General features: G+C 46.4%; 1 protein-coding gene across 1 annotated transcript in view; it reads right to left on the bottom strand.

The window, feature by feature from the left end:
* Positions 1–24530, bottom strand: part of CCND2 (cyclin D2) — a 26811-nt gene extending 2281 nt beyond the window's left edge. Inside the window, exons 1-4 of the mRNA XM_030959767.1 lie at positions 24250–24530; positions 22595–22810; positions 19966–20125; positions 8802–8932 (exon numbers count right to left, since the gene is read on the bottom strand). Of these exons, the coding sequence (XP_030815627.1) occupies positions 8802–8932; positions 19966–20125; positions 22595–22810; positions 24250–24444 (702 nt within the window). The 5' untranslated portion in view covers positions 24445–24530. The remainder of the gene's footprint in view (positions 1–8801; positions 8933–19965; positions 20126–22594; positions 22811–24249) is intronic.
* Between the last annotated feature and the right edge of the window lie 190 nt (positions 24531–24720).

Raw genomic sequence — 24720 nt, 5'->3', positions numbered from 1 at the left:
GAAGTCTTCAGGGAATAGGGCAACACAGGGTTTGGTAGGAGGATTTTCACAACACAGCGCTTTAACCAGAGCCCCCAGAGCATCTGGCTGGGGTGGTGAGACTGAGCATCACCATTCCCACTGTCAGGCAGGGGAGCTGAAGAACAGAACGCAGCACTGACCTCCATAGGGCTCCACAGGGACTTCGGGATGAAACTGCAACACTGAGGAGCTGGGCCCTGACCAACACACCCCTTTTTCTACACAGTACCTGGTTATTGGGGAGAGTTTGAAATATTCATACATGGAGGACTGATTTGTCATCCCAGCTGGACTGGGAAAAACACATCTGGTGAAGAGGATCTGTTCCACTGGCCACGCTGACATTTGCGATGGGCGCAATTAGCCCCAGTGGGTAATGAACACCCATTTTTCTTGGCTACCAGCCAGCAGTTGCTGGCTGCAAAATCCTGTCCTCAGATAAAGAAAATCCCCCATTATCAGCTGGGGAGGGCTTTAGGTCCATTGTAAGCATTCACCTGTGTGTAAGAGGGCAACGACAACAAATCACCGTGTGGGTCAAGGCATTTTCAAGTGTGGGGGCACCAGTTTGGAGACTCTTGTAACAGACAACATTCATAATGTGCTTTCTTTGGGTGTAAGAACCTCTTCTTTTAAAGCAGTTTCAAAGTACTATGTCCTTCTGAAAACAAGCCAGATTTTTTTAAAGCAGCTTCAGTCTGAAAAGCTTAATGAGGCAATTTCCTTGCAGGCAGGCTTGGGGAAGGAAGGGTGGTGACATGCGGAACATGTGGCTCGAGCATTTGGCGTCAGCTTTGTCTGTTCCTAAACACCCTCATGTATGGTCATTTACACTATCACTGTACAAACTTCTGATAGGTAGTGTGATGATTCACTTCAGGTATGAAGAGGCTGAAATCTCCAAGGTAACCCTATAGAGAATTGGGTCATTTCTGGTGTCTTCATTTTGTACATAAAATTTTGAAGTGGCCTCGACTGGAATTGTCACACGGATTTTGTTTCATATGGGAATCCACAGGCCACTGTGTATTATTTCTCTGGTCGACACTTTTTGAGCTTAAAACCACCAAATTCTTCAAAACAAAGAAACCTACAGTAAAAATGACCAGCACACTGCATTCCAAAAAAGTTTTCCAAAAAAGTGTTGCTATTTGCATACTAAAGCTCCTTGGTTGTTAAATCTCTCAGGTGAAAGGAAAAAAACCCTAATTTAGAGTATCTTATCAGCCCAGCTGTCACAGTGTGATTAGGTAAGTAAGTGGCTTTATTGTATAGATGACAGCATTGCTGGAACCTTCTATCAATCCAAAGTTAAGGGACATGATACAAAAAACTACTAAAAACCAACCGGACAAACAGCCTGGCCTTCCCATGACACAGTATTTTTAACCCTTCCAAGTTTCATGGGGATTTGCTGCATGTGTACATATTTTACTGGTGGATTTTCGTTTTGCAAGTTCTAGATGGCTCTGATAACAGAGAATTAAGTTTTAAGAACATATCAAAGAAAAAACCTATGAATTACATTATTTTCAACAAATCTTCCTTGACAGAACACTATAATGCACTGCAGTATGACCCCAGATTTTGCAATACAAGGACCAGGCTACTCCTTCAGAATACTGCAGGGTTTGCCTTTGTTGTTTTCATAAAAAACTTTTTAAAGTGTGTGTCACATGGATTAACTTCCCCATTCTTCTATATGGTCTAGTAGTTTTAATGATTAAAATAGTTCTGGTACTTTCCATTCCATAGTTTTATTTATACTTCAGCATGTACAGAACTAAAAAGGCAATTAACTTTGGGGTTTCTTTTTTTTTCATTCTGAAACTCTTTCATCCCTAGGTGATTTTACTAGCACATTTGAAAATCATTTAAAGGAAAAGAAAAGCTCTCCTGTGTCTGGTGAGGGGCAGCCTCATGGCTATGATGGAAATGCTGGCAGTGAAAATAACTGAAGGAGGAATCAGCAGCTCTATTGCATGAGCTACTTATTCAAGTCAATAATCATTAAAATTTCAATTCCCATTCATGACAATCTTAAAAGAAAGCACAAGCCCTAGGGAAGATTCTGCAGAATATTACACATAATTCACTTTCCTGAACTTTTCAACACTTCTGTGGTGTATATGTATGTCCTATACTGGCCTCCAGCTTCCAGTTTTAAACTGGCATTTATGGTTCACTGGCAAGCTATGAGGGAAGGCCTCTCACTAAACCCAACCCAACTCAACTCAACCAACAGGCTCTTACTTTGCACTGCCCAAAATCCCAAAGCTGGGAATACTAAAAAAGCATTAGTATGGCATTTTTGTGTTGAAGGGTGGTTAGTTTTCCACATATTTATTAATTACTTCACAAGTAAGTGTTAAGGCCCTCAATCTCTTCTTCTTTCTTAAAACTAATTGCAAAAGGAAAATCAGAAAAGGACTTTTTTTAGGTGCAGGATCTGGTTTGATAAATGGAAAGTATGCTGGAGATACCCAAAATGACAGTACTGTTCATTGGTCATGTACACATTGCTTGGATAATCTAAGAAAGCAGCAATCAGACATGCATTAAAGAGTTGGATTTACATAAATTCCAGTGTGGAACATGTCATCTGTACTCCTACACACAAAAGCTGGCTGGATTCCTCCACTGGTTCACATTTAAGCCCCAATTCAGACCTCTCCAAAGCACATGCTTCATTGTTGACATAAACAGGGATTCCTTCCCAAAGTGGGGCCTTTGTGTGCTGAGCGCTGGCCTTTACCTCACTGACCTTCTCCAAAGCAAGAGCCTGGAAAGCTGCTGTGAGAATATCTTATCCCTTTACTGTATTTCCAGTGATCTCACATCTAATGGATGCAGTTAAAAAACAGAACTGTTTTCCCTCCTAAATGTATGTTTTTGCTACTGTAACAAAGAGTATCAATCACAGGTAAGTGTCTATGTCTCTTTTGCCAACTGGAAGTACAGAAAATATTAATGTGTTGTTCCAGAGGACACCTCATGTGGACTAACAAGGACATCTCACTCAAAAAACAAAACAAACAAAAACCCCACAAAAAACTAATTCATGCCAGACCTTCTCCACTTATTGTTGCCACATTATTGCAATAATGCAATAAATAAGGTGACTAACATTAAGAATCTGAAATATAGGGCATTTTTCTCTGCAATTTTTGGTCTCTTCAGCAGTTTCAACAGCGTCCTTTCTAGATTCAGTTCCACTGTTTGCTTCACCACTCAGTTTGCTGGTTTCCTGTTGCTGCTGTGGGTATTTCTCATTGCAAACAGGAGAAAACAATGTTTTCAGAACTGGGAAAAGAGAGAGTAAAGACAACATTGGGCTTTACCAGCAGGGTGATGCAGGGGCAGATGCCACAATACTCCTTACGCAGTGTGACTTGGGATTTCTGGCAATCTTTACCAGGTAATACTTTGAAGACGTGAAAACGTGGAAAGGTGTGAGATTTATGCTGCTGTAACAAACATTCTGAGTGTTTGTTGAAAAAGGGGATTTTCAAAAAGCTGTGAGGACCTGCCTGCATTACACAGAGCTGCAGGAGCCGCGCAGGGATTGATTCCCTGCCGGAGTGGCTGATCCATGGGAGCCGTTCCTCGGGGGCCTGGCTCCCCTCGGCTGCGGCTGCCAAGGGACCCGACGGAACTCCGCCATGAGCCCGCGGTGTCACTGCATCACCCCATTGTTGCTACACACGCACAGCACTCACTGGGGAACAAAAAGCTGAATGAAACGGAGCAGCTGCCAACTCAGGCAAAGACAACTTAGGAAACTATCTCATTCTTCCTTTCTCTGGGAGGCTATTTTGCCTGTTGTTTCCTTGCATACAAAATGCGGTCTGCAACAAATAAGGCAGGATAAGATACAGCGAGTCCTGTTTCTTGCTTCCAAAACCACAGGCCCTAGACACTACAAAAGAGAGGATAAATGGTGTATGTGCTCTAGGGACAACGTTCAAATGCGATCCATTCAAGATAGATTTCCACGATTTTTTTACTGCAGCTCTGAATTCTTGAGCATGGTGGTTCTTCACTTCCGTTTCTGTGCAGAAATCTGCAGATCTTTATGAGGGGATGTCTCTGATCTTGGGAATAAAAAAAAAAATCCCGGCACTGACATATGTGGCACGTGTAAGTGGAGATATTTTAAATGCCATTTATTATGGATCCAGTCTTTAAAACAGCCCCACGCCACATTTTTAAGGGCTCACAGCCAGCTGCATTTAAAAAATGCTTGGTTCCTTGCTTTTTTTCTACTTCAGGCCCTTAAATATGCTTTAGATTTTCCAAACCACTCAATATACACCAGTTACCATCTGGGAACAGACTTTTAGAGATGACTTCTGCCCACATACAGGCATTGGCTCTGCCTGAAAACCTCTCCCTGGCTGCTGATGCTGGAGAGACCAACTCCGTGTGTCATCCAGATGCAACCTGGATGGCTGCTCTTCCACGAGGTGAGGGAATAGATTTACCCAAGAAAGGTCTCAAGCAAAGCACAATATTGGTTGCAAGGTCTTGAAAAGTGCCCTACCCATTCAGCTATCCTTCCTCACATCCCGTAATTGTGCACAGCAGGGATGCTCGTATCCTCCTCCAAAGCATCTGGCTCCACCAGGGACAGGATACTGCTCACACTGGAACGCTGCTCTGAGATGCTATGGGAATTCCTGACTTCCTGACTTGTTTGTTTTTCCTTTGCAATGACCCACCAAGAGATGCACAGGGAGCTCTGAGGCTTCCTGCCAGTAGGTCTGTTAACTCTTTGCTCACCAGCCTCTCCTCTGCAAGCAACCACAGAAAATGTTCCCAGCCCCTGGCAGGAGAACAGACTGGAACATGCAATCCCCATCCTTCAGAGCTGTGTCAGGTCAGAATCAGAGGCACAGAACGGTTTGAGTTCAAACAGACCTTAAAGGTGATCTTGTTCCAGGCCCCTGCCATGGGCAGGGACACCTTGCTCTAGACCAGGTTGCTCAGAGTCTCATCCAACCTGGTTTTGAACGCTTCCAAGGATGCGTAGGACACAGCTTCTCTGGGAAACCTGTGCCAGGACCTCAATACCCCTCTCTAATTCTAATTCTAATTCTAATTCTAATTCTAATTCTAATTCTAATTCTAATTCTAATTCTAATTCTAATTCCTTCCTAATATCCTATCTAAACCTATTCCCTTTCTGTTGAAGCCATTCCCCCTTGTCCTGTTACTGCAGCTCCTGATGAGAAGTCCCTCTCCAGCTTTTCTGTAGCCCATTCAGATGCTGGAAGGAGCTCTGAGGTCTCCACACAACTTTCTCTTTTCCAAGCTGAACAGCCCCAGCACTCCCATCCTGTCTCCATAGGGGAGCTGCTCCAGTTCCTTTTATCAATTCTGTGGCCTGCTCTAAACTCGCTCAAACAGTTCCATATGTTGGGGGCACCAGGACTGCAAGCAATATTTCAGGTGGCGCCTCACAAGAACAGAGGAGAGGGGGAGAAACCTCTCCCTCAGTAGTGTGGGATTAGCTCTTAGTGGCTCTTAGGGACAGCAGCAAGCAGAGAAGGCAGCTCAGATGCACCACACAGAGCTACTTTCACTACCCCTCAGGCTGCTGAGCTTCTCCAAGAGCAGCTCCCTGCTCTTTATTTCGGTCGGTGGAAGGAGTAATGAAACCAGGGTTTGCCTGGCCCTGCTGTCACACTTTCTCCAGCCTGTGATTCAACCCTCACCAAAGAGCCCAGGGCAGCTATTTACCAGAAATAACTGCTATCCCTAAAGTAACAGTCCAGGATGCCTTGAGCCCCATCTCAAGTCTAGGGCACTGCTCTGGATTCATGCAAGGATATCCAACACCAATGTGTTTTTGAAAGAAACACTCATGTTGGTTGTCTGCCTACCCACCATCCGAGCTCTAAATTACATGTTGTTTATTAATAACGTATTTTTGGTCTGATTTTTAATGAAACATCCATTAAAAACATTCATTTTAGTTGTAAATGCCAAACTCCAGTCTCAGTTAAACTAATGTAAAGCTAAAATAACACCATTGATGTCAGGCTCCTGGTTAATGCTGCTATTTCCCAGCAAATAAACTGCACCCTTAAATTACCACTATAAAACAGTGAAAGTTCAGAAAAGCTCACTGTACTTAAGTTGCATCAGGGTTTCATTACCATTCTTCCTTTTCATCTGCTTGCAGCTTTGAAGCTGAGATTTTTCATGCTTCACCTCAGACAGTGACATTTTTTGAAAAGCCAGTGGGAAAGTCCTATCATCTGTTTCCATGCTAAGCAATCACACGCTCCAATACAAAAATGAAGCAGAAGCCACGGCACCCTCTGGCTGGGAAGGACTCTTCCCCAGCTGCCTTTTGGTTCCTGTGGGCTACCACGAGGCACAGGGGGCAGGAAGGTTTCCCTCTGCAGAACTGTTCATTTCTGTGACTCCCCCACTTTCCTCCCACATGATGGTCCTAAAGACCAGGAACTCTCATTTCTCCTTTTTCCCTAAGCCCTCACTGGAAAACAAAATCATTCACACAGTGACAATGAATTAATTGTGCCACTGCAGGAACAGCTCTCAGGCACCAGAAATTCGGAAGTGAGAGAACTGAAGCTCTTCATTCAACTTTAATTAAGTCCCAGTGTAAAATGTATTACAATAGTCTTTACTCTTTATTAACACAGCCTTGGGCCAACTCTTACACAATCCAGACAGTAGGTTTTTTCCAACAATACATTTTACACATGAGGCTGGTATTACTACCTATTGCTAAGCCTGCCCCATGCTTCTCTGAGACCCCATTTTCAGTTGCTTTTCTCTCTCGCAAGCTTTCTCCATGTGGTATGATATTTTCCAATCTTGGCCCCTTTTGTATTTTTTCAGTGCAAAACTCATAGAGAAAATACCTAGCAAAATATTTTTCCCAAATTGAAACAGCAGGTTAATGAAAAATACACTATTTTGCCCAAACTCAAAAATTTTGGCAACCTTTGCTTAGGCTGAGGCTTCAAAGCTTGCAGGGAGTTAAGGCTACCTCTGCCTCACAAAGGAAAAAACCTTGAAAAAAATAACAGCATCTCTAATTTCTGCAAAGGCTTATATTTTTTAGCAATTAAATTATGCAGAAGCTCATTTTGTCATGAGTTTGTTCTGATTTGGGGGATGAGCGAGACCCTCCTCTTTAGTTTGTGCTGCTGCGGGCTGAGACCAGGAGCAAAGAGAAGGAAGCTGGTCTCTACCCAATGGTGACAGACTCTTGAAGAGAAGATGGGAACAGTAAAATGTTAGGAGTTCTTTGTTATTTGGAGAGAGTATTAATTTTTCTTCTGAAGGAATGTAGGCTCGGTCAGATCTGGGATGGTTTTCACCAAGATGGCAAAAAGCACACTTTTGACAAAAAAAATCCTGCTGAATTTAAAAGAAAAGGTGCTGAAGGCATTTTTCATTGCAAAATTAAAAACTCATCTTCTAACTGCTTAAGAACTACTAAGATGTTTTTGTAGGTATTTTCTTTCAGACTTAAACAATCTGGATAGAAAAGCACAGTAGATAACATCTTTCCAAATTGCAAGATGCAGCAGAAGGGCCTTACAGGGCTTACACACAATTCTCTCAGGCACAGTAGGTGTCTCTCCTCTCAGAGGCACCAAGGGGACCAGAGGAATGGAGCAGCTCTGCTGGGAGGAAAGGCTGAGGGAATTGGGATTGTTCAGCCTGGAGAGGAGAAGGCTTTGGGGTGACCTCCTTGTGGCCTTCCAGTGCCTGAAGGGAACCCACAGGAAAGATGGAGAGAGACTCTTGACAAGGGCCTGGAGTGACAGGACAAGGGGCAATGGATTTAAACTGACAGAGGGGAGGTTTAGATTGGGTATATGGAAGAAATTGTTCCCTGTGAAGGGGGTGAGGCCCTGGCACAGGGTGCCCAGAGAAGCTGTGGCTGCCCCTGGATCCCTGGCAGTGTCCAAGGCCAGGCTGGATGGGGCTCTGAGCAACCTGGGTTAGTGGGAGGCATCCCTGCCTGTGGCAGGGGAGTTGGAATGAGATGATCTTTAAGGTCCCTTCCAACCCAGGCCATTCTGTGATTCTATGGTTTAGACTTCAAGCACTCTGAATTAGCAATATTACTTTTTCTGTGCAAATCCAATTAAAATTAAAATAAATTGGAAACTCGAGAATTACATTTGAAAATTAGGATCAGTTTGATTATAAGAAAAAAAAAGAAATATCAAAATTCTCCCCTTTTAAGTAACCTGGACTAATTACTCCTTTTTAACCAAATCACAAACCCAAATCTTCATTTAACAGTGCTATCACAGATGTAATAATGCCACATATTTACTCTGTGAATCAAAAACAATAAATTAGCACATGTTAAGGACAGCTTGAATTGTGCCTGTCTCATGTCCTGCCTTGAAATTAGCTCATTATTAACTTCTTCCAGGTCAAGAATTTTTAGGTGACACCTGAAGAAGGGCCAGAAGAGCTGTTTCAAGGTTGTAAGCACAGGACCAACAGCAGCACAACAACTCCTGGTTTGCTTTATGCCCCAGGGAATGCTGCCTGCTCACCCCATCCCCCAGGGCTCCTGAGAAGGCTCAGCCTGCTGCACCATCAACCTGGGCAGGCAAAGCCTGAATAAAAACTGAATTCCAGGAAATCAATGAGCTTTGGAGACTCAAACTCCCTGCAGAACCAACCCCCTCCTTTGCTCCACTCAGTCTTCAGGATCAGGCCCAGTTCTCCAATACACCCCGGGAAGTGAAAGAACAAGAGGAATGTGGAACACTCACCACATCTGTGTTTGTGATCTTGGCCAGGAGGTCCGTGAGGCTGTCCCCATCATCGAGCTGAAGGCCACAGATGGCTGCTCCCACACTTCCAGTTGCTATCATTGATGGTGGGTACATGGCAAAGTTAAAATCTGCAAGAACAGATCTGGGAATTAGTCCAAGCCCAGACCAGAAAAGCTGCAAAACATCAGAGGCAAGCAACATAAAAAAAACCACACCCAAGAATAAAACCCGGGGAAGTAGAAGAAAGGGAAAAGTGCCACTCTTTTTGGTCCCATGGAGCTCATTAGTCACACTGCTCATCACAAGCAGTCAAAGGAGGGGGAACAGACCTGCAAATTAAAATGGAAATGCGGTTCAGTCTTTTATTCTCACTGATGCATAAAGTAAACCTGGACAATTTTTAATAGTCTTTCCTTAGTTTTAAAGAAAAGGAAAGAGAAGAAGGAGGCTTTCTGTAATTTATGTCAGAAATTTGGGTCTTGGTCACATTAGACCTCTCTGTACAACTAGAAAACTAACTGGAATAAGGTATCACAAAGGACCAAAATGAGATTTTTAGTCACGTCAATTTTTAAAGAGTTAATTAATTCGAGCATTTAAAGACCTGTCCGGGAAAGAGATTTTAATTAACGGTTCATCTTTACTACCTTAGCAATTAGGAAGTGAGAACACTTACAGGCCATAGCTATGAAATCAAAGAACAAAGATTGCATTTGTCATTACTACTATTTCTTAATAAACAAGCCAAAAATACACTTCAGAACTTCCTCTCACACATCTGTTAAATCAGAAGAGAAATTAAAATAAAATCCTGTGATCTTTATAAGACAATTTTATGGTTTATGATACTGCCACAGACATTGGTTTATCAGCACTAGTTTATCTTGCTAAATACCAGATCTCCCACATCTTGATATATTCCTAAAAAGAAACTTGGTTTTCAAGTTCTTTGGTTCAACAATAACTCTTTGACAAATCTTTCTGTACCAATTTTCACTATTGGCAAACCTTTCTCTACCAGTTTTCAGCTGGGGGAACTGAAGCAGAAGGAAGAGTAAACCAAAGTAATACATAAGAAGAAATAAATGACAAGCAATACATTCCATCAATAGAAACAGATTACAGAAAACTGTCCTGCTGCAGATCCCAAATCCCCTCTGTTCACAAATTCTGTAACCCTGCTGATGTCTGTGTAACCACTGAGGTTTTAGACACATGGAGAGCTGTTCTCAGCCTCCCAAACTCAGAGCTGGCACATACTTCAATAGCTGTGGAGACAGCATGTTCTTCTCCAGGCTGGAATACATCCCTGGGATTGAAGCACTCCAGTAAGAATGGCACCTGGGACATAACATTCGCCCAGATGGACCAGAACAGGGGTGTTAGAAGTGGGGAGACAAAAAGACGAGCTGAAACCCTGACATGGATTTATCTGTCTCACAAAGCCACCAGGAGGTTCCCACCTGCAAGCCCAACACTGCATGCTGCTTCCTACCAGACATCACACTCTGACACTTTTGAAGGGCAAATTCCCACTGGCTGAAGTAAGGAATATGGAATGCCATTATTATAAAAATAGTAATTTATGCACTATTGTAATAATAAGAACCCACTGTCCATAGGAAAGCTGACTCTTGGAAATTAAATTATAGTGCCCCCCAGTAATGAGTGAGACAACAGGAGAACCTTGACTCCCAAATTCTCAGTGCAGGGCACAGCCCTGAGTATGCTGATCTCAGCACATGGCAAAGGAATGGGGATTACACTTCCAGGATTGCCCTTTCTGCCAGTCACCAGTGGTGTCCCCCAGGGCTCAGGGTTGGGGCCAGTTCTCTTTGATAAATGACCTGGATGAGGGGATCGAGTGCACCCTCAGTCAGTTCTCAGGTGACACCAAGTTGGGCAGGAGCGTTGATTTCCTTGAGGACAGGAAGGCTCTGCAGAGGGATCTGGACAGGCTGGATTGATAAACCCAGGCCAGAGAGATGAGGTTCCACAAGGCCAAGTGCTGGGTCCTGCCCCTGGGTCACAGCAACCCCCAGCAGCTCCAGGCTGGGCAGAGTGGCTGGGAAGAGCCCAGCAGGAAAGGGCCTGGGCCTGCTGGCCCACAGTGCATGCCCAGGTGGGCGAGAAGGCCAATGGCTGCTGGGCTGGGCCAGCAATGGTGTGGCCAGCAGGAGCAGGGCAGTGACTGTCCCCCTGCTGTGGGCACTGGGGAGGCCCGACCCCAAGGGCTGTGTCCAGTTCTGGGCCTGGCACTGCAAGATGGACACTGAGGGGCCGGAGCGTGTCCAGAGGGGGGAACGGAGCTGGACAAGGGGCTGGAGCACAAGCCTGATGAGGAGCGGCTGAGGGAGCTGGGGGTGTTTAACCTGGAGGAAAAGGAGGCTCAGGGGAGCTCTAGTGCTCTCCACACCTCCCTGACAGGAGGGTGCAGCCAGCTGGGGGCCAGGCTCTGCTCCCAGGGAACAAGGGACAGGACAAGATGAGGTAGCCTCAAATTGTGCCAGGAGAGGTTTAGATTGGATATTATGAAAAATCTCTTCAGGGTGATCAGGCATCGGACCAGCTGCCCAAGGAAGTGGTGGAGTCACCATCCCTGGAAGTGTTCAAAAAACATGCAGATGTGGCACTTGGAGTCATGGTATAGTTGCGAACACAGCAGAGCTGGGTTAGGGTTGGAGTCCAGGGTCTTAGATGTCTTTTCCAAGCTTAATAATTCTATGATCAAAATCATTTTCATGTTTTCCTCACATGGATTTATACAAACACACATAAGGGATAACCACACCTCTAAGCTGGGAAGCAACTTCCATGTTTGATCTTGGATGTATCAAATCATCTCTCACTTATGCATGGGAACTACAGGTAGCAATTGATTTTCCTTAATTTTCCCCTCCTTGTCCTGAGTTTCAGGCAGGATGTAGTAAAAAGATGGTGCAGGGAGGTGCCATGTCCAGGCAGAATGGGCTGAGTGAAGGACACAGTTCCACCTGCCCTCTGAAATTCCTTGCCTTGCATCACGACCTCCACGTTATCCAAACGCCGGTGTTCTCGTGGCTGATTTTAGATCCACTCCGAGAAACTGTCTTCCTAGGAAGCTGAATAAAGAGGCACAGTGTCCCTGCCAACTAGCACTGCTGTAGGTCTGCTTCCACGTGGGGTCACATGCGAACATTTCTATGCCCAATAACCTTGTTAGCTCCCTTAATGTCATTCATAATGCAAATGAGACAGCGAGCGAATGGCCAGAGGCCCAGAGTGACTAAAGCTCAGCATCCAGAAAGTCTTACATTGCCTCTAGCTCTAAACTAACTTCCCTCCATAACAAGCACCATAAACTTGGCTATCAAAGCTACACATGCCCAGTCTTTGTTGTACAACAGGCAGCGATTTGTATCACTGGCTTCTATTTTTAGCATATTAATTAACTACTGCAACTGGTGAGGCAAGTGTCTCCAACTGGAGAGTGTGGCACCATTGTCTGAAGTCATCACCTCATCTCGAGCTATTGAAAATCATGGCAGTGACCCTCCTGCTGATATGAATTTAACCTGACATGCCCACAAAGGAATGGGGGGTGGTGCACCAATTTTGTGCACATGGTTCTCCACATCACCCTGGACCCTATTAGTGTGGAAAGAGCTCATTGAAAGAAAAGAAGCCACATTGTGCTGGGCCACCTAGAGGGTTGAATAGAAAAGGCTGAGGAAAAGAGCAGGCAGCGCAATAAAGGCCATAATTAACATATTTCCATATTCAAGCAAAGCAATAACTACGTGAAATGTTTGTCAAGGTGCAATGAAAGCATAAATATTAAGTACCGTATCTGAGGGGATGCAGAACCGCCCCCCCCCACTCTCTTAGATTCCATTGAGAAATTCAAAACAAGCTTTTTACATGTTATTTTCAATTATAAAGAAAACCGAATCTCTGCTTCTACCATGACAATAATACAAGCCTTGCCATCCTCACTCGGTTTTCACCCAGGTAAAACTGTCCTCCCTCCAAATTAGGTCAAAAATTTGCCCTGAGATTAACGAAAAATTTTAAAAAATAAAAAAAAAAAGTGGGGCGCACAGAGAGAGAACCTAAAAATGTGAGCTGAAACATATTAATTTATTGCAAATTCTTGTAGGAGACGATGAAACCTGAACTACAGGGGAAATTTTATAAAAACCACTTCTTACTGGGCACATGGAATTTTATAAACAGCACTTCTCCCTGGACATCTGAAGGAAGGCTATGGGCTAAATCCTTCTGTGTGCAAACTTGACTAACACACACCCAGAGCCTGCATCTAAAGCATGGCTCTGACTCTAACTCTGTTGTGATTTATAGGTTTATAGTTGGGCTCGATGATCTCAGAGGTCTTTTCCAACCTAATTGATTCTGTGATTATGCCATTCCATGGGAAAAGTACAAAGGAGTCTCATTATAAGTTAGAGAAGCAGTGCCACAGCGCGTGTCCACGAGAATCTGAGCACATGAACACTTCAAGGGAAGACACTGGGTTGTTAGAAAGTAAAACTTGTTTTACTTTCTATTCCCAGGCAGTATGCACAAGAAACCATTCCATCCCCATTTTAATATCACCTATTTCCCAAACGACCTCAAAAACAAGTGACCAGCCCTGCGCAACCCCACTGACTTCAGCGCTGGAAATAAAAAAAGGCAATGCAAGAAACAGCCCCCTTTGAAACACAGCCACCTGTGGACCAGCCAGTCAGAGTCATCAAGCAAATTCAGGGTACCCTGAAGCTGCCCCCCACTTTCAGCCTGGAGCTGACAGAGCCAGGGCATGAGGAGGTTTTTCTGCCAGTGGAGCACACGTAATCCACGCCGAGGTTCCAGGGCTGCGAGCACCGCGGCTGAGCTGTTTTGCTGGCTCTCTCCCAATCCAGTGGTCTTCACTGCCTTCAAGCCAGGAAAATGCAAGGCTGACAGTCAGTCCAAAGCAGAAGGGAACTGGAGGAAGGAACCCAGAGAGGTCCTGCAAGGGGAAGCCTTAACTTGCAGCCAACAAATAAAACCGTCGGAAGGAGAAGAGCACCGACAAATACCCAGGCTGAACATGCTCAGTGTGTCAAAGTCAGGTGGGGGAACTCTACCTACTTAAAACGACCCATTTTACTGATCTGGCTGCTGGTTGGGCTTTTTTCAGCAGCCAGTTTTCATCTCTGTATTTTGATAGATATTTATTTACAGAGTTCGAAACTGCTGTCATAAGGAAGGTAATTCTTCCAATGGTGGAGGAAAAAAAGGTATGTTACCTCCATCAGAAAAACAGGTATTGATACATTAAAATTGTGTAGATAATAGTCACAGCCAGTCTCAGACTTCACCCAGCCAATGCCTGTACTATTAAAACAAGAACATGGATCTGTATTTAACCATCTAAGTTTAAAAGAAAAGTCAAACAATGGAAGTAGTGAATTTAATTCTTGTCTGCTTTGATCCAAATGCAATTCCAGGGTCAGTGTGGTACTATTTTTTTTCCTAATACATTTGGTTGTATCTGCAGTGACCATTTTTTTCTCTTCCTCTTGCATTTCTCCAAGACACTGCAAATTTTCCTCACATTAACTATTTTTACTTTTAAAGGCAAAACCAGATGACTTCAGCCCTTCAAAGCAAACACAAAACTTTCAAGTAAACCAGGATGCAGAAATGCTTCCATCCTTTGAGTAGGTGGGAGGGCAGACATCTAATTCTGTTCCTCCCATAAAGCAAACAGCATTTGGCCTTTATACAATGGGTCTGAAGTATCCTAAATGTTAATGCTTCATCACACCCATCTAAGAGAGGTAAAGGCAGGGAAACATGCTGAACAACCTATGCAAAGCAGAGGAGCACTCACAACAATATGCTCATTCATTGATGGTAAATACTATTTCTGAACAACTGTTTGAACCGGTTTTTATCTGCACTTATTTTACACCTTCCTAACCAAGGATTAGGAGGATGTTAGTGCTTGAACCACCAAAACGTCAGACCTGCAGCTGGTAGAAAGGAGAGCAGCTCCTCTGGCAGCTCCAGAGTGATGCCAGCTTGTATCAGCACATGCTCTCTTTATTTGTTTCCACCTCCTCTTGCCAGACTTGACTGGTCATGAAACATTCCCGAGGGCCTGACTACTTGCTGATGGCACTTCCTTGGTTCTTGTGGCTCCGCTGGCTGGAAAGTTCAATATACTGATATGAGTTGGAACAAACAAGAGCTTCTTCTTTTGTCTAGCAATAAATTAGTGCAAATTATTCTTTCTTCTGATATGCAAGAATATCCTGCAAGCACTGCCACTTTGCAACATGTATTTTTATTTCTTAAGACATTTACATAATGAAGCCTCTACAGGCTTCATTCTTCCCCTCTGCAAAGAACAGGTCCCAAATAAAACTTGTATCACACTTTCCAGGCTCCAGTAACTTACACTGGATGAAAAGGGGATGCAGAGTAGAATTGCCCAGCAGGAATGCTGAGGAGCAAACAGGCCTCATTCTGTGTGGTCACCCTGTAGATCTCTACCAGGGTTGCAGACCTCATCTTGCAGTCTTCGCTCAGACAACACTCCCATTGACTTCCACAGAACTTCTGTCTGAAGAAGGATGCAGGATTTGGCCCAGAAGTTAAAAAAAGCCTTCTCAGCTTTCAAGTGTAGATGATTAATGTCCCAGAAACAGTGGGCAGAGGTTTGGCACACTGTATGAAACTGACTTAAAGCTGACATTTTGCCGCTCTTTCTCGGCCTCTGTGTGCTGACACAAGCCCGAGGCCTGAGATGCTGGATCCACCATGGGCACATCCCACCTGCCACAGGACTCAGCTGAGGCATAGAAAAGACCTTGCAAAGGACTGAGTCCAGGGTTTTACACAAGCTGCCTTCTATCTCTGCAAGTCTGCAAAGGCTTCTGCTTCCAAGTTTTGGTTGCCGCTCAACTGAAATCCTGCAAAGCTCCTCACAGAGATGAGTGTCTCTATTACAGCTCCTCTTTCTGAAAGCCTGTCATGCACAGGCCACCCTCCCTCAAAAACCATTCCCTTACAGGCTCTCACATAAAAAGGGGTATCCTGCACCAAAACTGTGGCATGTACAGGCTCTGAGAGGAGAATGCAACACAAGGAAGCAGTTGTGCATCTGAGACTCCGCACAGGCTGCAAGAAGAAATGATGAGCACACCCAAGTGTAAGGAAATAACGCCCAGTTCTCTCTCCAGCAGCAGCGTGGCAGGCTCTGCACACACCTCTGTAATCACTGCCCTCTCCCACTCTTTCCAGCAGTGATTCCCTGGCTTGGAGCTCAGCACAGGCGACTGGCCAACCCCTGAGAGAACATTTCCAAGCTGTGCAGCGCTGTGCAAAGAGACAGAGGAACAAAGGGTGCAGAGCAGTAAAGAGATGGAGGTGTGGTGAGGGTGGAAAAGCAACACAATCCCAGCCAGCAAAACAAGGATGATCTCCATTGGGCTCACAGCTGAACAGGAACATCCCATGCTGAAGAATCCCAGAATCATTAGGGCTGGAAGGGACCTCTGGAGATCACCCAGTCCACACCCCTGCCAAGGCAGAGTCCCCTGGAGCAGGTGACACAGGAGCATGTACAGGTGTGTTTGGAATCTCCCCAGAGGGAGGCTCCAGGCCCTCTCTCAGCAGCTGCCACCCTCATTGTATAGAAATTCTTCCTCACACCGAGGTGGAACTTGTGTTTTAGTTTATGGCCACTGCTCCTCATCCTGTCGCTGAAAAAGAGCCTGGCATCATCCTCTGACATCCACTTTGAGATATTTATATGAATTAATGAGATCCTCTCTCAGCCTTCTCTTCTCCAGACTAACCAAGCCCAGCTCCTTCAGTCTCCTCTCATAAGAGAGAAGCCATAAGCACCACTTAAAGGCCCCAAATGCATCCTCTCGGTGCCTTGAAAATCCAAAAGCGTTCTGAAGGAGATTTTGGCTTGCACAGGGAGCCACCAATGGGATGAGAAAACAATGACATGGTGACAGATCAGGCCATGCCAGTGCATAGTGTCTATCTGTGCACTCTTACTGCACAGTGAACAAGGCAGCTGGAGGAAAATGCCACTTCCATGACCTCCTAATGGAGGAGGAGACTCCTGAAACCTTTGTGAGTGCAGAGGAATGAAAGAGAAAACTTTATTCAGGAGGACACACAAACTTCTGTCCTGCTCAGCAGCCGTATATTCTGATGGGACCAAGGGCAAAGAGGGAAACATTCCAGTTCCAGTCATGCTCATGTGAATCATTAATCACTGCAACGACTGGGGAGAGGCCGTGGGTTTATATCCACGCAGTTTGGTTCAGGAACTAGGCTCAAAATAAAGGCAGAGAAACAGAGAGCGTGCCAAAGTGACCAAACATGACTGAAAGGAATATGCAGAAGAACAGAATATCCCCTCCTTTTGAGGGATGAGTATCACTGTGATCCTACACATCCAGTAACTGTTCATGGCTGCTGCCCTCTTCATTTGCTGACACTAAGTGCTGCAGGACTGAGATCAAAGCCAGCTCTGTACAGGCAGGGAACACCTGGGAATTTCTGGTAAAATGTTTTTGCTGGGAAATTAAATGGAGCAGTTGCTGAAGAAGATCTAAGGCTGGGGGAGAAAAGTTCAAAATCTGCCAGATTTTGCATGATACTTTAAAGAAAAAAAATGTACTTGAAAGCAGAGAAAGCTGTGCTGAGATGAATCAGGAAATAGAAAGAGATTCACTGCTGTGCTCCATACCAGAGCTATTAGCCAGGCAGCCAGGTCAGCTTTGGGAACACTAAAGAGTCAAACCCAGCCTAAAAACACACATGGGGAGCAAGGGAAGAGGGAGCCACATGTCAGAGGAGGTCCTACTGCTGAAAGGAGGCAAATGGGGAAATGAAACACCAGGCTTAGCCCGGGCTGGCAGATAGCAGCAGCTCTGACGGAAACAGAGAAAGAAGAAACAGAGTGGCTGATGAGAGCTCTGCAACAAACAGGACAAGGAAAGGAAATGACAACTGAATCTGGAAGGGAAGTCTGATGAGAAGGGGCTTTTCTTCAAAGAGTGGCATTGAAAGGGAAATTCTGTAGTAAGAACAACATTTCCACAATGGAAATTGAGGTAGCAGTTCACAGGTGATGTGGGAATGTGGTATTGAGTGCCTGGTAAGATCTCTGCTTTCAAAATGAAAAAGTGTTGTGGGTCCTCCTCAAAACTACACAGTGGTCTGTGGACAATGGCATGAGAAGAAAAGGAAATCTCCAGCCAGCACCACAGTGCCCTCACTTTTGGGAAGCTTGGTACTCAGCAATTATGTCTTTCACTTTCAAGGGAAGAAACTTTAATTTGTTCTCTCTTTAAACTCTACACAAAGGGCCTCATTTCATGCATTGGAGACATATAACATGAGAGGCAGATCACATGGGGGACACACATGAGGGAACTGCATGACTGGGCTAAAGGCTGGAGAGGAGGCACTGGTCTGGATCCCAGTAAAAGGACTTCTAGACCATGGAGCTAACTACCAAAGAATTCATGGAGTGGAAAGAAGCCATGGACTTGGGAGACTCTTTCAGGGACCACAGTCTTGCAATGGTTTAGTTATATAGAAAACTTTAAGGGCAAAGGATTATGGACCAGAATTTGAGATGTTAAATCATAATGAAATTCTAGGGCTCTCAAGAAAAGGATGTGCTGGATAAAAAAGCAAACAAACCAAAACACTATTGGAGGAAGTGAAAGCAAAAAAAGAGTGGGAAGACTGTCTGGTTTGGAAGGCAACATGGAGCTGTATTGGAGTTCGATGGCTGAGGGTGTGAAGATCCAGGGAAATATCCATGGGAAGGACCATCTTTTTCATATCACACAAGGCAGAACAGTGAATGCATCCTGAGTAAGGGGAGAAGGCAAAGAAATCACCAAGAGTGATCCTGCAGAATTTGAGCAGTATTTCTATTGCATCCTGTGGTCTTTGGATCTGAAAAGGATCAAGCAGGGGGAAACGAAGGGAAGGTCTGAGCATCATGGCAACCAAAAAGTCCATTACCCTAACACAGACCATATACAAATCTCTAAAATAGATCAACTGAAGTAGGAAGAATTGGCCAACATTGTAAAAGCAGTCACTACACCTTATATATAAGAAGCAGGCATTCAAACCCAAAAGTTGCACCCCGTCTTCCCTTTCCCTCTGCAAACACACAGGCAGAACAGTTCCTATCACAAAGGACTAGGCACATCAAACTGGTGAATTCAAACACTGAGCCATCCACTACTTCATAGTGACTCTGGAAAATACTGCATGCTGTTTATCTAGTTCAGGTCCAGCTTCTAAAAAGTAGTCTTACCATTAACCCTTCAGACGAAAATTCAGAGTACACTAATTCTGTAAAAGTAACTGAGGGAAGAAAAACCCAAACAACAAAGTAACACACAAACAAAAACCAGTGTTTTGCAGACAGGTCAAAATTAAAAAGCCTCTCTTCCACAGAGGCAATTATTCTCATGAAAATCTTCAGAAACTGTGTTCAGCTGTGTGGCAAAAGGGGAGTGCAATGGTTCCCTACGAAACGTGGTAGTTTCACTGCTTTCTTGGGTTGAAGCTAGGAAAGAATCCAATTTTTTTTTAATGTAATTACCTTTTAAATTGTCATTCCCTGTGCTTCAGAGATGTGGCAGTACCACATAAATGCTAAAATATACAATTTTGCCTTTTATCTGGACAGAGTCCAGTTAATGAAAAGTTTATGAACAGATTCATGCAATGCATTAGTTCAAGACATTTTGGGCTAATGTGCCATAACAGCTTCTGTATTTGGAGCTGTCCTTACAAAGGATCTGTGGTCCTCTAAAAGAAGCAGTGAATGGGCAAAATAAAACCCAGGATGCTCTAATCCAGCCTTACAAGACTTCACTGCAAAAGCACCACACACGTCAGTTGCACTATGGGTCACTACTACAAGAATTTTGTCCAATGCACAGTTTTGGGTCCTGATTCACAACATCCTTTGCAAACAGTCCCAAGGGATTTAGCTCCTCTTCCCACATCATGTAAGGATGGAGGGGATGAAGCACCACCAGGAACAAATCTGCCCTTCCAACCACACAGCAGCAGCAGCAGCAGCAGCAGCAGCAGCAGCAGCAGCAGCAGCAGCCAGAGCAGCTGAGCCTACCTGTGGCACAAAGGGCGATGAAGGTTTGTGCATGCTTCCGGATCAAAAGCAACTTGTCTTTAGGGAGAGGCACCTTCCTTAGAATGTGTTCAATGAAATCGTGTGGGGTGACGGTTGCAAGGTTCCACTTCAACTTCCCCAGCACCACCAGCTCCCATTCCTGCAGAGGGTGAACAGAGAGAGCAAAAGAGAAGAAAAGCCATAAGCAAGCCTGCGAAAAACCTCTGCTTATTTCTTATTATAACTTTATCACTGCAAAATTTGTTTTGCTCAAACCCTTTTTTCCATATGCCTCTACAGCTTTGAAGTTGTTGACTTTATATTCTTTTTTTTTTTTTGAACACCAGAAATGTCAGGCTCTACTGAAAATAATGAGACCTGGCAGCTCCTGCCAAGGTTTTTTTTTTTTGTTGTTTTTTTTTTTTATCCAGTGCTGAATGCCCACCCAGAAAGTTTAGACTGCAATTAGATATTGCCAAGGTCACTGTGGTCCTTTCCTAGTAACTTCTTTTAAATGGCTATAGTCCTTACTTTATAGCCATTTAAAGCCCTAGGGACAGCCATGCACAAAAATAACCTAGATATACATTCCTCTTCTCAAAACTGGGGAAGTTGGCTTGATGGCATTGCCTCCCAAAACTGTACTCCAAAGGTCCTGCAGATAAATCTGATGGTGCTTAAACTACTCCAAGAGAGGCTCTGCAGAAAGGAAACACACACAACACAGCCAAGAAGTAGCCTGTGTAAATTATCTGCCAGTAAATCATGTAGGAGCCATTCCCAGATTCTTTGCACGCCCAAAACTCCCACTGCAATCAAAGGAAAGCTTGGGCGTGTATGTAACTACCGGCCATTCCCTGAAATGGGATTCCATGTGCAAACAGCACCCAGATCCAGCCATGGGGTGCATGACCTGCATGGTTCAACATTTAAACCGAGTTCTGAACACCTTACAGTGCCCCACAGAGTGAGCAAAGCTCAGGCCTCCAGCTCACATTTGTCTCATCCATCAACTATTAGCTATTAACTAAATTCCACGCACTGATTCCCAAGTCCTGATGATGCCTGATGGAGCCCAGCGTGGTGGGGAGCCCCAGCTGAGCTGACAGAGCTGGCAAGTCAGGAAAAAAAAAAAGTCCTTTAATTTTGCAGCCGCGGAGACGTCAACCAGCGTTGCTGAGAAACCATAAACATGGACCCCACAATGCCATTTCTGCAGTCCTTTCCCTGAATAGATGCCCACTTTAACAGCAAGTTACTCTCCTACGGACATTCCTGCTGGATTATGACAGAGCCCTCCATGCTCTGAGAAATCTCACATATATGCAAAAGGCCGCAGAAACCAGACGGGATTTTTGAATTTCTCAAGAAAACCTGTAAAATGTTGGAACGTAACGGTGATTGTGTGAACTCAAGGTTTGCTCTTCCCAGAATTACTGATGTGACAGGTTTTGAGAGAGAACAGTCAACCCAGAGGATCAAATACAAGGAAGCACATTAAACACATGCTTAAATCCACGTGGCACAAGAAGGTAGGGACATTGCTCTGCATATTTGCACGTGGGGACCACGGCATTTCCCCTGCCCATCTGTGCCACCAAGGGGATGGGCCACCAAGGGGACAGACACCTCGTGGCCCAGACAGCCAGGCAGGATTTGAAGGCAAGGCTCTTTAACTCTGTGGAAGCACGAGCTATCAACCCCAGCCCCTCCTCAGGGGGAATTCCCAGTGATTCATAGGAAAAATTCTTCAACAACTCAGATGGCTACAGCAGCTTCTCTGACCTAGCATCCATGTCACCAAGGGACCCTGGTGCATGTCCAGCGCTCCACATCATGATGTATGCATCACTTATTTCCTTCAGTAATTATCAATTTGCTTCTGCTTCCTTTGCGTCTGAACTGAGAGAAGCAGCAGATGTGAGATGATTTAACGGAGCCTTATCACACAGGATGGGTCAAGCTGGAAGGGACCACAGTGGGGCACCTGGTGCCACCTCCCCGCTCCAGCAGGGCCATCCCAGAGCACAGGACACAAGACTGTGGCCAGACAATTGTGGAATATCCCCAGTGAGGGAAACTCCACAGCCTCTCTGGACAATCTGTTCAGGGCTCAGTCACTGCCCAGGGAAGAAGTTCTTCCTCGTGTTCAGGTGGAACTCCCTGGGCATCAGGGGGTGCCGCTGCCTCTCGGGCACGGCCGAGCATCCCGGGCCCCCCTCGAGCATCCCGGGCCCCCCGGCCCGGCCCCGGCCCCGCACCGCCACGTGTCTGCCGCCAGGTGGCGCCGCCGCGCCGCCCGCCCGCGCACGTGCGCCCGGCGAGGTCCCCCGTGGGGATACGGAGGGGACACGGCGGGGACGGACCCACCCCCGGCACCGCCAGCCCCAGAACCCCCGGCAGCGGCGCAGCGCCGCACGGCACTGCCAGGCGGCTTCGGAGGACAGGGATGTCCCCGCGGGTGTCCCTCGCCCTCAGCGTTGGCCCCCGAGAGTTTCTGGCCGTTCAGAAAGGCGGGAAAAGCGTGGGTTTTTCTAAAAGGCAGGGGCTGGGTGGCGAAGTGCTGGGTGCTGTGCCAGAGAGAGAAAGGTGCTGTGCCGGAGAGGAGGGAGGAATTGGGGCTGCTTACCAGCAGCTCTTGGGGTTTGATGGAATTGTCCGTGTATATGCACAGCTTCTCGGCTGTGAGGGGGATTGTCTCTTTCAGCTTGGAGGCCAGGAACATGCACACCGCCCCCAGCAGCTGCAGATGGCACTTCCGAGTGGGCACCACAGCTAAGAATCTGTCCAAGTAATTCATGGCCAGAGGGAAAACTTCTTCTTCGCACTTCTGCTCTTCGCAGACCTGCAAGTGAGGAGCGTGGGGAGGGAACGATGGGGCAGTCCGGGGAAAAACGGGGGTGGGAAGCGAGAAAGAGACAAGAAGAAAAAATAAATAAATGAGTGAACCCACCAAACAGACCACTACTTCCCTTGCTTTTGCTCCTATTTTTGTTTCCCGGGGAGCTAAATTTTGGGGGAGGGGGAGATCTGTGGAGAGGCTGGGAAGGCTGTCAATCGGCTTTCACATTCCTTTAGTTCATTCAGTAAGAAATGAATTCAAGACACTGTGTGGGAGAGCCGAAAAGCCCCATCCAGCAGCAAGAGAGCAGCCTCGGACTTTTTTTTTTTTCCTTTGCGACCCAATTTTTCTTTTTTATTTCGTCATATTTTCAAAAAATCGATAAAAAATATCAAAACTTCCCCGGCGGTCCCGGTTTTGGGGCTGGTGGCATCCCGGGACGATCCCCTATCGTTTCCGACAATTGTAAAAATTCCCCCGCCGGGTGTCCCCCAGCCCTGCGCCCCTAATCCCGCGTTGTGGGGGAAGGACGGGAGACATAGCGAGGGCGAGGTGGGGTGGAGAGAGCCCGAGCCGCCTGGATCCTTTTAGCAGGCAGCGAGGAGCAAAATTCTTTTAAAAATTTACAAAAAATCGGAGCCGCGGAGAAAAAGCACAAATCGCACATGAAAACCAAGCGGGGAGTCTGGGCTTTCCAGCCCACGGAGTTTAACTCCGGAAAGGTCCCCCCCGAAGGAGATCCGAAGGGGCAAAGGATGGCTGGTGGGGCCAGCGCAAGGCAGGCAAGTCTGCGGGCCCGCTGCCGCTGCGCCTGAAGCCTCGGGGCGAACAGGGGGTTCAGCGCCGGCCCCACGGCCCCGACACACCGGGGGTCCCGTTCCGCGGGGCCGGGGGGCACCCCCGAGCCCCCCGGGAAGCAGCGGGGGCAGCCGCGCTCGGCGCCTGCGAGCAGAGTCCGCATGCCGCGCAACATGGCGAGAAGAAGGCACGGCCTCCCCACTGCATACGTGGGCACGGAACCCTCGCCGGGCAGAACGCGGGGCACACGGGGCACCCCCCGACCCTCGCCCTGCCCCGCGTGCTGCTCCTTTTTCCCAGGAATGCCTCAATCACAAGCGCTCCCGGAGGCGGATTTTCTTTGCTTTTAATTGCAAATGACTTTTCCAACTCTCCCCCCCACCACCACCACGCCGCGCTTCCTCCCCTCCTGCACCCCGCTCCCGGAGCCCCCCGGAAGGGGCGACTTCCCCCGCGGGCTGTCGGTGTCCCCCGCGCCCCTTTCCGCACCGGCTGGGCTCCGGAGGGGGACAAGCAGGAGAGAGGATCGACAAGAAGAAGGCACCCGGTGATCAGAAGAGCGAGGGGCTGCAGGGGGAGAGGGGCCGGGGTGCTGCCCGCGGCCGCTCTGCCTCCCCCCCTCCGAGGGGCCGGGGTGTACGAACCTCCAGCATCCAAGTGGCCACCATCCTCCTCATGAAGGGCTGGATGTCCTTCTGGACGCACTTGAAGTAGGAGCATTGGGGCAGATACCTTTCCTCTATGGTTAGTAAGTTGTGCAAAACGCGGTCATCGTAGAGCAAGTTCGGGTCAGGCAGAGCTCTCCTCATGGGATCCACCTCGCAGCACAGCAGCTCCATGTTTCCAAAGAGATCTCCCTCTTTCTCTGATGGGAAAGGTTTTTTCCTTTTTTTTTTTTTTTTTTTTTTTTTTTTGAGGGGGGAAGGGGGTGGGGATAGGAGAGGGGTAAAGGAGGAGGGGTAGGTGGGTGGGAGGAAGACGGCAGTGCTTTCCAGCTCGCTCCTGCCTCCCTTGAAACTTGTCTCTCCCTCTCTTGATTTCTAGCCTAAAGTTGAAGCGAAGTGACGCAACTCGCCAGGGCAGGCAGTTCTCTCTCTTGTTATTATGGAGAACAG

This window comes from Camarhynchus parvulus, chromosome 1A (assembly GCF_901933205.1).
Source record: "Camarhynchus parvulus chromosome 1A, STF_HiC, whole genome shotgun sequence".
Classification (NCBI taxonomy): Eukaryota; Metazoa; Chordata; class Aves; order Passeriformes; family Thraupidae; genus Camarhynchus; species Camarhynchus parvulus.
The sequence above is the reverse complement of the archived record's forward strand: the minus strand, read 5'-3'. Positions and strand labels throughout refer to the sequence as shown.